Source organism: Stegostoma tigrinum, chromosome 42 (assembly GCF_030684315.1).
Source record: "Stegostoma tigrinum isolate sSteTig4 chromosome 42, sSteTig4.hap1, whole genome shotgun sequence".
Taxonomy (NCBI): Eukaryota; Metazoa; Chordata; class Chondrichthyes; order Orectolobiformes; family Stegostomatidae; genus Stegostoma; species Stegostoma tigrinum.
Window position 1 is genome coordinate 4,228,342 of NC_081395.1, and position 13,961 is coordinate 4,242,302.

General features: G+C 53.2%; 1 protein-coding gene across 6 annotated transcripts in view; it reads right to left on the reverse strand.

Annotated features, from left to right (window-relative positions):
* Positions 1 to 12,074: 12,074 nt before the first annotated feature.
* LOC125450502 (phospholipase A and acyltransferase 3-like) overlaps positions 12,075 to 13,961 on the reverse strand; it is a 14,131-nt gene continuing 12,244 nt past the window's right edge. For all 6 annotated transcript variants that reach the window (XM_059641587.1, XM_059641590.1, XM_059641592.1 and 3 more), the window contains exons 4-5: positions 13,129 to 13,397; positions 12,075 to 12,577 (exon numbers count right to left, since the gene is read on the reverse strand). In XM_059641587.1, coding sequence (XP_059497570.1) covers positions 12,467 to 12,577; positions 13,129 to 13,397 — 380 coding nt within the window. In that variant the 3' untranslated portion in view covers positions 12,075 to 12,466. The remainder of the gene's footprint in view (positions 12,578 to 13,128; positions 13,398 to 13,961) is intronic.

Consider the following 13,961-nt stretch of genomic DNA (forward strand, 5'->3'; position numbering starts at 1 on the left):
GTCACCTGCAGGAGAGGGTACAGCGGGCATGGGCAGTTACTGGCGCGGGGCAGCCAACAGGAATGCAGCTGTCATCCACCTCAGGCCATCGCACAGGCACACTTCCCACTGTCTGCCCCCTGTTGTAATAAGGGAATCGCCGCAGTCTAAGTGTGCACAGTAAGATCTCACTCACAGCAATGTGCGAATGACTGAGGTTAGCCGTTTTCAGTGAGGTCACTTAAAGGGATAAATATTGACCTCAGGGTCCCGGGGAGAACTCGCCCCTGCTCCTCCCTCCAATAGTGGCTGTGGGATTTTTTTGCGCACACCTACACCACATCACAAGAGCGCAAAAGTTTAATGTCTCATCTGAAAGACAGCACCCCCAGCAGTAATGCACTCCCTCCGCACTGACCCTCCGACAGTGCCCGCTCCCTCCGCACTGACCCTCCGACAGTGCCCGCTCCCTCGGCACTGACCCTCCGACAGTGCCTGCTCCCTCAGCACTGACCCTCCGACAGTGCCTGCTCCCTCAGCGCTGACCCTCCAATAGTGCCCACTCCCTCGGCACTGACCCTCCGACAGTGCCCGCTCCGTCAGCACTGACCCTCTGACAGTGCCCACTCCCCAGCGCTAACCGTCCTACACTGCAGCGCTCTCTTGGCACTGATCCTCGAACAGGACGTTGTTCCAACCACACTGAAGCCATGAATTTCTGTCCGCACCATGCAGCTCAAATGTCAGGAATGTAACAGCATCATAGCAAGTGCCTTTGGGGCCCAGATGCCCAGCGCTGAAGCCAGGATTGGGTGCGGCCATACATCATGGTAATCATAGAGCAGGATCTCCTGCTCCCTGTTGCACAAGTATTTACAGTACTCAGGACGTTACAGTCTCAGTCTCCTTGTTGCAATGCATGGGTTTGGCTCGGATTGCTGTCAAAACCCTGGGTCCTGCTTCACTGCTGAACTGGGTCCAAGTGGATCCTTTAGGATGAGGAGAGGTTCCTCCTAGAAGCCCCCCACCCTGCTGCTGGTAGAAGGGTCGGGGGTGGGGGGGGGTGTTACTCCACTGTCGATCAACCCACTGAGATTCAATGCCAAAATATCCAACACTTCCAGAGTGGCTGAACAGCGCCTGCTCCCTGTCAGTAAGCAGTCAAAACTGTAGGAGCTGTGTTGCCCAGGGACAGGAGGGAGTTGTCCAAAAGACTTAAAGGGTCTGGAGGTGGAAACAGAGAGAAGTGCATGGTTTGTCAGGAACAGAGAGCAACAGGGGCACAATCGGTCAAAGATATGTCGAGGGAATTATGTTGCCAAATTTCTCTTGTCTCACAATTGTCAAACGCTGGAATGCCAAATGCTTTTGGAGAGACTGGTGCTGCTTGGTTGGAAAGTGATATGAATATACGAGATAGGAGCCCCTCGAGCCTGATACCCCATTCCAAATGATCACAGATGATCATCCAATTTAATTAGCCTAATCCCGCCTTCCACACATATCCCTCAATTCCTTTAGCCACAAGAGCTATGTCTACCTCCGTTTTGGCAAAACAATGTTTTGGCCTCATCACATTTCTGTGGCAGAAGATTCCCCAGGTTCGCCACTCTCTGGGTGAAGAAATCTCTTCTTATCGCAGTACAGGTGTGTTTACCCTGCATCCTTAAAATACGACCCTTCGTTCATAGAATCCCTACAGTGTGGCAGGCCGTTTCGTCCATCAGGTCCAAACCAACCATCTGAATCAGCATCCTACCCCCAACCACTCCAACTACACCACATTTCCCATGGCCAATCCACCATAACCTGCACATCCCTGGGCACTACTGGACAATTTAGCTCGGCCAATCCACCCTAACCTGCACATCCCTGGGCACTACGGGACAATTTAGCATGGCCAATCCACCCTAACCTGCACATCCCTGGGCACTACGGGACAATTTAGCTCGGCCAATCCACCCTAACCCACACATCCCTGGGCACTACAGGACAATTTAGCATGGCCAATCCACCCTAACCTGCACATCCCTGAGCACTATGTGACAATTTAGCACGGCCAACCCACCCTAACCCGCACATCCCTGGGCACTATGGGACAATTTGGCACGGCCAATCCACCCTAACCCGCACATCCCTGGGCACTATGGGACAATTTAGCACGGCCAATCCACCCTAACCTGGGTCTCTGGCACTGCGAGTCAGCACTGCTAAAGACTGAGCCACCGTCCCACCCCCACCATTGGGAACATCCTTCCTGCATCTGATCTGCCTTGGCCTATTAGAATTTTATAGGTTTCCATGAGATGCCGCCCTCACTTTAATTCTTCTAAACTGTCAGTGAATATCGTTCTAACTGACAGTCTCTCTCGATGGGCCGAATAGCCTGCTTCCAGACTGTCGCAATTCTACAAATATTAACCAGCTTTTGACTATCCAAACCTGGTGGTTGGTTCTCTCAAATGGCATGCTCAGAATTGCTGAGAGTTAAAATGTTTCGGGGATACTTTGCAGAACTCCCATATCAACCAAGTCTTGTGCTCCCTGTAGACCTTTTCACACAGAAAGGGACCCTGAGACCTGCCCACCTGCCCAATCTCAAGTGGCAGCACGCTGCAGAAGCTCAGAGAGGCAGGATCTCCGCCAGACCACCTCTCGTTCGATGGATTTGCACCTGATTCAGCTCAGTGTCTGCCAGATGCTGACTTCAGATAACCTGTAGTTAGAAAGCAAGGCAAGAAATGAAGCAAAGACAACACTAAAAACCAAGATAACAAAATGTGAGGCTGGATGGACACAGCAGGCCAAGCAGCATCTCAGGAGCACAAAAGCTGACGTTTCGGGCCTAGACCCTTCATCAGTTTCACAACATTATAGTCCAGCGATTAACTCAAAGGTCTTCCCATCATTAATAAATCAATAGGATACCACAAGTATTTAGTTACAACCTAGTTAAATTGCTTAATTTGCAGATTTTAAATTACCAGCACAAGTTATTGATATCAAATGTTTCAGTTTTAATCTAACATCCCTAATTCTATTATTCACATTAATCTTTTATTTTTCAAATATTAAACTATTGATTTTCAAGAATTGACTTTAAGCTATTGATTTTAAATTATTTCTTTCAAGTTATCAATTAAAATTAATTCCTATTTTCAGTATTGTAAGTTATTGACATTGAACTGTTTATGGTAACAAGTATAAAACACTGAGTTTCAGCTGCTGATTTAAAGTCAGTTATTAGTTTTGATTTTGTTTTCCAGCTGTTTTAAAGTTATTGGTGTCAAATTATCAATGATTTTAAGTTAAAAACATTAAACAATTAATTTGGAGTTAATTATTACAGAATGTTGATTTTGATCCTGTATTTTAATAATTTTGTTATCAATGTAAAATTGTTTCTGATAAACTATTGATTTTAAATTGATTGAATTAGGAATTTTGATTCTGTGTTTTGATCATTTTCATTTCTTGATGATATACAGCCAATACTGGTGATTTAGCTATTTGGCTACAAGCTAAGATTGAAAAGTAGGACCTTAACCCTCTATTTTAATTACATTAAAGTTTATGATGTTAATTGTTTACACAGCTGATTTTATATTATTGACTATAAATTAGTTATTTAGAGATAATTTCTTCAAAGCTTCTGATGTTAAATCGTCTCTGGCAGTGATGTTCAGCTATTGATTTGATGTTAATAATTTAAGGATGGTAATTTTAATTATGTATTTTAATGAAAGATTCTGACATTAAATTATCTACATCGCTGATTTTAAAACTATTGATTTGAAGTTAGTTCTTAAACGATGTCGATTTTAATACATTGTAATTAAACTTTCTGATGTTAAATTGTCTGCACCAGTGATTTAAAAACCACTAATTTGAAGCTAATTATTTAGAGGTGTTAATTTCAATACACTATTTTAATTAAACATTCTCATTTTAAATAATCTACACTGCTGATTTGAAACTATTGATTTGAAGTTAATCATACTGAAAATTTAATTTTAATACAATATTTTAATTAAATTTTATGATGTTAAATTGTCTCCACAAGTGATTTTCAACAGTTGCTTTGAAGTTAATTATTCAGACAGTAATTCTGTATTTTCTCATTGTCTGATATTAAACCTCTACACTGGTGATTTTAATCGACTAATAATAAGATTTTGGAGCAGTTGGTATTACAAATTGCAGAGTTTAAGTTCCCTATTTGAAGATAACGTATTAATTTAGAGTCAACAGATTATTTAACCCTTTCCACTACCCAGCCCCACTCCAAAAAGTTAATCCTTCATTATGTTCTTCTGTGAATTCTTCTTTAAACCAATAAATTCCTCACCCTTTAGATACACTCCAGCCCCCTCAGTAATTTTAAATAGACTTAAAGTCACTTATTATTTCTATAATTTATGATTAATCTTCCCTCTCTCCCCTCCCCCACTAAGCTCCTCTGGTTGCCAAGGACTACGCGCCCTCTCAGGCAGACCGGAAGATCCGCCGCGCGGCCCGCCGGGAGATGTAGTCGCCAGCGTCCAGACAGCGCGCGGGCGGGGGCGGGGGCGTGCGGCCCGCTGGGAGATGTAGTCCAGTCGCTCAGCCCTTCCATAGCTACTTGGAGGGGCACGTACTCCATATCCCGGGGTGCAAGCGCCGCCGAGAAGGACAAGGGAAAGTCAAGAGGTGTCCGTGGCTCCGATCCTCCGACGCTGATAATAAAGGGACCTGTGGATCCCAGCAGCAATTGCAGGCTTCGAAAAAGATTCATACTCAAGAGTTATAAACATAAGTGAGACCTGTTTTTACAGATATAAAAAGATATTTATACAAATTAAAATATATGCATCACTCCCAGAAAATATTTAGACCACATGCATTAAAATATTGAGTTTAAGTTTTGTCAATACTTATCCAATGTATTCTACTTAAATTATTAATGACAATATAAATTTATATTTTAAAAATATAATTGTGATTGTAACAAAGTAGACCTCCTAGAGTATGAAAGAAAAACTGAAATTGTTGGAAATGTTTGAGATAACAAAATGTGAGGCTGGATGAACACAGCAGGCCAAGCAGCATCTCAGGAGCACAAAAGCTGATGTTTCGGGTCTAGACCCTTCATCAGAGAAGGGGATGGGGAGAGGGAACTGGAATAAATAGGGAGAGAGGGGGAGGTGGACCGAAGATGGAGAGAAAAGAAGATAGGTGGAGAGGAGAGTATAGGTGGGGAGGTAGGGAGGGGATAGGTCAGTCCAGGGAAGACGGACAGGTCAAGGAGGTGGGATGAGGTTAGTAGGTAGATGGGGGTGCGGCTTGGGGTGGGAGGAAGGGATGGGTGAGAGGAAGAACCGGTTAGGGAGGCAGAGACAGGTTGGACTGGTTTTGGGATGCAGTGGGTGGGGGGGAAGAGCTGGGCTGGTTGTGTGGTGCAGTGGGGGGAGGGGACGAGCTGGGCTGGTTGTGTGGTGCAGTGGGGGGAGGGGACGAACTGGGCTGGTTTTGGGATGCGGTGGGGGAAGGGGAGATTTTGAAGCTGGTGAAGTCCACATTGATACCATTGGGCTGCAGGGTTCCCAGGCGGAATATGAGCTGCTGTTCCTGCAACCTTCGGGTGGCATCATTGTGGCAGTGCAGGAGGCCCATGATGGACATGTCATCTAAAGAAGGAGGTTGGTGGGGTGGTATGTGAGAACGAGGAGGATCCTCTGGGGGCGGTTATTGCGGGGGCGGGGTGTGAGGGATGTGTTGCGGGAAATGCGGGAGATACGGTCGAGGGCATTCTCGACCACTGCGGGAGGAAGTTGCAGCCCTTGAAGAACGAGAACATCTGGGATGTGCGGGAGTGGAATGCCTCATCGTGGGAGCAGATGCGGCGGAGGCGGAGGAATTGTGAATAGGGGATGGAATTTTTGCAGGAGGGTGGGTGGGAGGAGGTGTATTCTAGGTAGCTGTGGGAGTTGGTGGGCGTGAAATGGACGTCAGTTACAAGCTGGTTGCCTGAGATGGAGACTGAGAGGTCCAGGAAGGTGAGGGATGTGCTGGAGATGGCCCAGGTGAACTTGAGGTTGGGGTGGAAGGTGTTGGTGAAGTGGATGAACTGTTCGAGCTCCTCTGGGGAGCAAGAGGCGGCGCCGATACAGTCATCAATGTACCGGAGGAAGAGGTGGGGTTTGGTGCCTGTGTAGGTGCGGAAGAGGGACTGTTCCACGTAACCTACAAAGAGGCAGGCATAACTGGGGCCCATGCGGGTGCCCATGGCCACCCCCTTAGTCTGTAGGAAGTGGGAGGAGTCAAAAGAGAAGTTGTTGAGTGTGAGGATGAGTTCGGCTAGGCGGATGAGGGTGTCGGTGGAGGGGGACTGGTCGGGCCTGCGGGACAGGAAGAAGCGGAGGGCCTTGAGGCCATCTGCATGCGGAATGCAGGTGTACAGGGACTGGACGTCCATGGTGAAAATGAGGCATTGGGGGCCAGGGAATTGGAAGTCCTGGAGGAGGTGGAGGGTGTGGGTGGTGTCATGGACATAGGTAGGGAGTTCCTGGACCAAAGGGGAGAAGATGGAGTCCAGATAGGTGGAGGTGAGTTCGGTGGGGCTGGAGCAGGCTGAGACGATTGGTCGACCAGGGCAGGCAGGTTTGTGGATTTTGGGAAGGAGATAGAAATGGGCCATGCGGGGTTGGGGAACAATGAGGTTGGAGGCTGTGGGTGGGAGGTCCCCTGAGGTGATGAGGTCGTGAATGGTGTTGGAGATGATGGTTTGGTGCTCGGGTGTGGGGTCATGATCGAGGGGGCGGTAGGAGGAGGTGTCGGAGAGTTGGCGTCTGGCCTCGGCGATGTAGAGGTCAGTGCGCCATACTCCCACTGCGCCACCCTTGTCTGCGGGTTTGATGGTGAGGTTGGGGTTGGAGCGGATGGAGCGGACGGCTGCCTGTTCTGCAGGGGAGAGGTTGGAATGGGTGAGAGTGGTGGAGAGCAACAGGTCTGGCAGCATCTGAGGAGAGACGGCAGAGTTGACATTTTGGGTCAAGTGAGCCTTCCTCAGAAATCCAGCATTTCTGTTTTCATTTCTGATTTACAGCATCCACAGAAGGGCCCAGACGTCAGCTTCCCTGCTCCTCTGATGCTGCTTGGCCTGCTGTGTTCATCCAGCTCTACACCGCGTTATCTCAGATTCTCCAGCATCGGCAGTTCCTACTGTCTCATCATGAAGCAAGTCATTGCTGACGAAGTGATGTTTGATCAAAAGTAGACGGATGGGACGGTAACTGACTGGGTTGGGATTGTCTTTTTTTTAAATTTAAGAGATTTGATACACAAGGTGGAGAAAAATTGTTTCATTTGGAGAGTGAGCCGTTAACTAACCTCCAAAAATTCAAAATCATTGACAAAAAAAATCTGGAAGTGAGTTCAAGAAAATGTTTGACCCTCAGAGTTGATGGGATCTAGAAAGATATTGAAAGCTGATTCCACAAATAATTTTAAAGGAATTTACAAGAGTGGCAGTCAGAGAAATGGAAATGGTGGACGAATGCTAAGTGCTCATTCAGAGAACTTGGGTGAAGTAAGGTCCTTCTGTGCGCAAGATTTCCATCGTTTTACAACATTCAGTTCAATTCAAATGTGAATACACCCTGCCCCTTTCAAAGGTTAATGAAGTGTTTGTGAGCTGTTTGCCTAAGATCAATTCAACACTCGAGATATTGTCTTAACAAGTCGACATTGAACTCAAGATTAGCTCCCTGTCCTTTTTGGTTTATATTTAAACGCCCTTCAATTTAATGCTAGGGTGACATTACTCATCAGTAATTAATGGAATTGAACACAAATCTCTTGCTCTTCTCGTGTTGCCAGTTTCTCGTGATTGCAAAAATATTTCAATTTATCGTTTCAGGAAATAATGCCCTCCTTCTCATTTTCCCCACACTCATTCGCATTAATCACCATCTTCTCAGTGCTGACAGAGCGGGCACTGTCGGAGGGTCAGTGCTGAGGGAGCGGGCACTGTCGGAGGGTCAGTGCTGAGGGAGCGGGCACTGTCGGAGGGTCAGCGCTGAGGGAGCGGGCGCTGTCGGAGGGTTGGCGCTGAGGGAGCGGGCACTGTTGGAGGGTCAGTGCTGAGGGAGTGGGCACTGTCGGAGGGTCAGTGCTGAGGGAGCGGGCGCTGTCGGAGGGTCAGTGCTGAGGGAGCGGGCACTGTCGGAGGGTCAGTGCTGAGGGAGCGGGCGCTGTCGGAGGGTCAGTGCTGAGGGAGCGGACAGTGTCAGAGGGTCAGTGCTGAGGGAACAAGCACTGTCGGAGGGTCAGTGCTGAGGGAGCGGGCGCTGCCGGAGGGTCAGTGCTGAGGGAGCGGGCACTGTCGGAGGGTCAGTGCTGAGGGAGCGGGCACTGTCGGAGGGTCAGTGCTGAGGGAGCAAGCACTGTCGGAGGGTCAGTGCTGAGGGAGCGGGCGCTGCCGGAGGGTCAGTGCTGAGGGAGCGGGCGCTGTCGGAGGGTCAGTGCTGAGGGAGCGGGCACTGTCGGAGGGTCAGTGCTGAGGGAGCGGGCACTGTCGGAGGGTCAGTGCTGAGGGAGCGGGCACTGTCGGAGGGTCAGTGCTGAGGGAGCGGGCACTGTCAGAGGGTCAGTGCTGAGGGAGTGGGCACTGTCGGAGGGAGGGTCAGTGCTGAGGGAGCGGGCACTGTCGGAGGGTCAGTGCTGAGGGAGCGGGCACTGTCGGAGGGTCAGCGCTGAGGGAGCGGGCGCTGTCGGAGGGTTGGCGCTGAGGGAGTGGGCACTGTTGGAGGGTCAGTGCTGAGGGAGTGGGCACTGTCGGAGGGTCAGTGCTGAGGGAGCGGGCGCTGTCGGAGGGTCAGTGCTGAGGGAGCGGGCACTGTCGGAGGGTCAGTGCTGAGGGAGCGGGCGCTGTCGGAGGGTCAGTGCTGAGGGAGCGGACAGTGTCAGAGGGTCAGTGCTGAGGGAACAAGCACTGTTGGAGGGTCAGTGCTGAGGGAGCGGGCGCTGCCGGAGGGTCAGTGCTGAGGGAGCAAGCACTGTCGGAGGGTCAGTGCTGAGGGAGCGGGCGCTGCCGGAGGGTCAGTGCTGAGGGAGCGGGCGCTGTCGGAGGGTCAGTGCTGAGGGAGCGGGCACTGTTGCAGGGTCAGTGCTGAGGGAGCGGGCACTGTCGGAGGGTCAGTGCTGAGGGAGCGGGCACTGTCAGAGGGTCAGTGCTGAGGGAGTGGGCAATGTCGGAGGGAGGGTCAGTGCTGAGGGAGTGGGCACTGTCAGAGGGTCAGTGCTGAGGGAGCGGGCACTGTCGGAGGGTCAGTGCTGAGGGAGCGGGCACTGTCAGAGGGTCAGTGCTGAGGGAGCGGGCACTGTCGGAGGGTCAGTGCTGAGGGAGCGGGTACTGTCAGAGGGTCAGTGCTGAGGGAGTGGGCACTGTCGGAGGGAGGGTCAGTGCTGAGGGAGCGGGCACTGTCGGAGGGTCAGTGCTGAGGGAGTGGGCACTGTCGGAGGGTCAGTGCTGAGGGAGCGGGCGCTGTCGGAGGGTCAGTGCTGAGGGAGCGGGCACTGTCGGAGGGTCAGTGCTGAGGGAGCGGGCGCTGTCGGAGGGTCAGTGCTGAGGGAGCGGACAGTGTCAGAGGGTCAGTGCTGAGGGAACAAGCACTGTCGGAGGGTCAGTGCTGAGGGAGCGGGCGCTGCCGGAGGGTCAGTGCTGAGGGAGCGGGCACTGTCGGAGGGTCAGTGCTGAGGGAGCGGGCACTGTCGGAGGGTCAGTGCTGAGGGAACAAGCACTGTCGGAGGGTCAGTGCTGAGGGAGCGGGCGCTGCCGGAGGGTCAGTGCTGAGGGAGCGGGCGCTGTCGGAGGGTCAGTGCTGAGGGAGCGGGCACTGTTGCAGGGTCAGTGCTGAGGGAGCGGGCACTGTCGGAGGGTCAGTGCTGAGGGAGCGGGCACTGTCAGAGGGTCAGTGCTGAGGGAGTGGGCACTGTCGGAGGGAGGGTCAGTGCTGAGGGAGCGGGCACTGTCGGAGGGTCAGTGCTGAGGGAGCGGGCACTGTCGGAGGGTCAGTGCTGAGGGAGCGGGCACTGTCGGAGGGTCAGTGCTGAGGGAGCGGGCACTGTCGGAGGGTCAGTGCTGAGGGAGCGGGCACTGTCGGAGGGTCAGTGCTGAGGGAGCGGGCACTGTCAGAGGGTCAGTGCTGAGGGAGTGGGCACTGTCGGAGGGAGGGTCAGTGCTGAGGGAGCGGGCACTGTCGGAGGGTCAGTGCTGAGGGAGCGGGCACTGTCGGAGGGTCAGCGCTGAGGGAGCGGGCGCTGTCGGAGGGTTGGCGCTGAGGGAGCGGGCACTGTTGGAGGGTCAGTGCTGAGGGAGTGGGCACTGTCGGAGGGTCAGTGCTGAGGGAGCGGGCACTGTCGGAGGGTCAGTGCTGAGGGAGCGGGCACTGTCGGAGGGTCAGTGCTGAGGGAGCGGGCGCTGTCGGAGGGTCAGTGCTGAGGGAGCCGACAGTGTCAGAGGGTCAGTGCTGAGGGAACAAGCACTGTCGGAGGGTCAGTGCTGAGGGAGCGGGCGCTGCCGGAGGGTCAGTGCTGAGGGAGTGGGCACTGTCGGAGGGTCAGTGCTGAGGGAGCGGGCACTGTCGGAGGGTCAGTGCTGAGGGAGCAAGCACTGTCGGAGGGTCAGTGCTGAGGGAGCGGGCGCTGCCGGAGGGTCAGTGCTGAGGGAGCGGGCGCTGTCGGAGGGTCAGTGCTGAGGGAGCGGGCACTGTCGGAGGGTCAGTGCTGAGGGAGCGGGCACTGTTGCAGGGTCAGTGCTGAGGGAGCGGGCACTGTCGGAGGGTCAGTGCTGAGGGAGCGGGCACTGTCAGAGGGTCAGTGCTGAGGGAGTGGGCACTGTCGGAGGGAGGGTCAGTGCTGAGGGAGCGGGCACTGTCGGAGGGTCAGTGCTGAGGGAGCGGGCACTGTCAGAGGGTCAGTGCTGAGGGAGCGGGCACTGTCAGAGGGTCAGTGCTGAGGGAGCGGGCACTGTCGGAGGGTCAGTGCTGAGGGAGTGGGCACTGTCGGAGGGTCAGTGCTGAGGGAGCGGGCACTGTCGGAGGGTCAGTGCTGAGGGAGCGGGCACTGTCGGTGGGTCAGTGCTGAGGGAGCTCGAGCTGTCAGTATCGGTGAGTGAGCTCCTCTCCTCTAGCCTGTCACACTGAAACAGGAGGGAGGTGGTAAATCTGTGGTCATGGCGCTGATTGCGTCACTCCGAGGCCCTCGCTGTTTCTGCGTGATTGGAGTTGGTGGCCAATGGAACGCAACCTCATTGAATCCCATGGGATTTGGGAGCCAGTCCCAGCGATGCTGACCATCCCATCTGGTCACTGATGCCCATCAAGGGAGAAGGGATATGCCCCACTCTCACGCTGCCTGGGCCCACACATGACTCTCGTGAGTGTGTGTCTCTGTGTGCATGCGAGTGTGTGCATGCGAGTGTGTCTGTGTGTGCGTGCGAGTATGTGTGTGCAAGTGTGTGCATGAGTGTGTGTGCGTGCGAGTGTGTGTCTCTGTGTGTGCGAGTGTGTGTGTGCGTGTCTCTGTGTGTGTTTGTGTGTGCAAGTGTGTGTCTGTGCGTGTCTCTGTGTATGTGTGTGCGTGTCTGTGTGTGTGCGTGTCTCTGTGTGTATGTGTGTGCGTGTCTGTGTGTGTGTGTGTGTTTCTGTGTGTATGTGTGCGTGTCTGTGTGTGTCTCTGTGTGTGCGAGTGTGTGTGTGGGTGTCTCTGTGTGTGCAAGTGTATGTCTGTGTGTGTGTGTATGTGCGTGTGTCTGCGTGTCTCTGTGTGTGTGTGCGTGTCTGTGTGTGTGTGCTTGTCTTTGTGTGTGTGTGTGTGTGTGCGTGTCTCTGTGTGTGTGTGTCTCTGTGTGTCTGTGTGTCTCTGTGTGTGTCTCTCTGTGTGTATGTGTGTCTCTGTGTGTGTGTGTCTGTGTGTGTGTCTGTGTGTGTCTCTGTGTGTGTCTCTCTGTGTGTGTGTGTCTGTGTGTGGGGCGGGGTAGAGTGTCTGACGTTGGTGTCTTGAGGGTGCTGGTACCAAGCAGTGGATTTACAAACAAACGGGAGATACAGAAGGCGTTGACAAACACACTGCCCCTTTATTGAGAGAGAGAGAGAAAGAATGCAATTTGTAGAATTAAACCACGAGATCCAAGGAATTCGAGCTGCGCTGGGGTTTGAGGAGAAGTGAGAGAGCCCGGTTACAGACAACTCTGGGGCTGACACACACCGCCTCTCGCCGGCTCCCTATACCCTCATGTTTAATCTCACTCGCTCCCTCCTCTAGCTGAGGGTTGGTTCAAGAGATGGTTTATTTCCACGGGGGTGGGGGTTTCCTAAGGGTTCGATGGATTCCCCGTAGATGTCCGTGTGTCTGTCCAGACCCAGCCCACCAGCTCCTGAAATCGTGCGCCTGCTTCTGCCACCAGCCTCGGACCCTCTCGGCGATTGGGACCCTCCTGGAGACTCGGTCACTCCTTATGTTTGTCTTTCTGCTTCACCACTTGGTAACAGAGGCCAGCGACAGCTCCCAGCGCTAACACCCCCATGGCCGCTTTCGTCGCAAACAGCACTTCGTCCACCTGCCGGGGTTGGGGGGAGCACATGGAGACAGGATGGGGGGGCAGGGACAAGACCGTGAGAAATCAACAACACATTATAGCATCTATATGCAGGGTAAAGCTCCCTCTACACCATTCACCCCGCCCCCCCCCCCCATCAAACACTCCCAGGGACAGCACGGGGTTAGATACAGGGTAAAGCTCCCTCTACTTTGTCCTTCCCATTAAACACTCCCAGGGACAGCAGGAAGTTAGATACAGAATAAAGCTCCCTCTACACTGTCCCCTCCATCAAACACTCCCAGGGACAGGGACAGCACGGGGTTAGATACAGGGTAAAGCTCCCTCTACTTTGTCCTTCCCATTAAACACTCCCACGGACAGCAGGGAGTTAGATACAGAGTAAAGCTCCCTCTACACTCCTGGATTGGCACCGTCTCACTCCTGCCTTTGGAACTGTCCCCGCGCACCCGTCGGGAGTGATCTGATCATCTGCCCTGGCACCCTGGGCTGGGGAAGTCCGTTCAGGTCGCTACGTAAATGCAGGCAGTGGGTGCAAGGGGCGTACCGACCTGGCCAGACTGGGCCACACCGTAACGCAGATCGGTCACAAAATGCTCGCAGTTGGCCGAGGTGACGCTGTAGTTGACCTCGTCGCCGACCCTGCTCTCAGCTTCTTTGAGGATCTCCTGGATCGGCCGGACGTCCATTTTCCCGTCAAACACGTTGTTGACCCGGTAACAGTCGTGGCCCACCACCAGGCTCAGGGGGTCCTTACGGATAAAGGCCTTCTTGGTGAAAACGGACATCAGGCTTGCTGCCCCCGCGTCACACACCTCACCTGGGGGACATCCGGGGGGGGAGGGGGGGGGAGAGAGAGAGAGAGAGACGGGGGGAGAGAGACAGGGAGAGAGAGAGACGGGGAGAGAGCGAAAGAGAGAAAGCAGGGAGAGAGAGAGAGAGAGATGGGGAGAGAGAGAGACAGGGGGAGAGAGAACGGGGGGAGAGAGAATTGGGAGAGAGAGAGACGGGGGAGAGAGAGAGAGAGAAAACAGGGAGAGAGAGAGACAGGGAGAGAGAGAATTGGGAGAGAGGGAGACGGGGGAGAGAGAGAGAAAACAGGGAGAGAGAGAGCGACAGGGAGAGAGAGAGATGGGTGGAGAGAGAGAGACAGGGAGAGGGAGAGAGAGAGAAAACAGGGGGAGAGAGAGACAGGGAGAGAGAGAGAGAGACAGGGAGAGAGAGAACAGGGGAGAGAGAGAGACGGGGAGAGAGGAAGAGAGAGACAGAGAGAGAGAGAGATGGGGAGAGGGAGAGAGAGAGAGAGAGACAGGGAGAGAGAGAGAGAGAGACAGGGAGAGAGAGAATGGGGTGAGAGAGAGATGGGGAGAGAGAGATGGGGAGA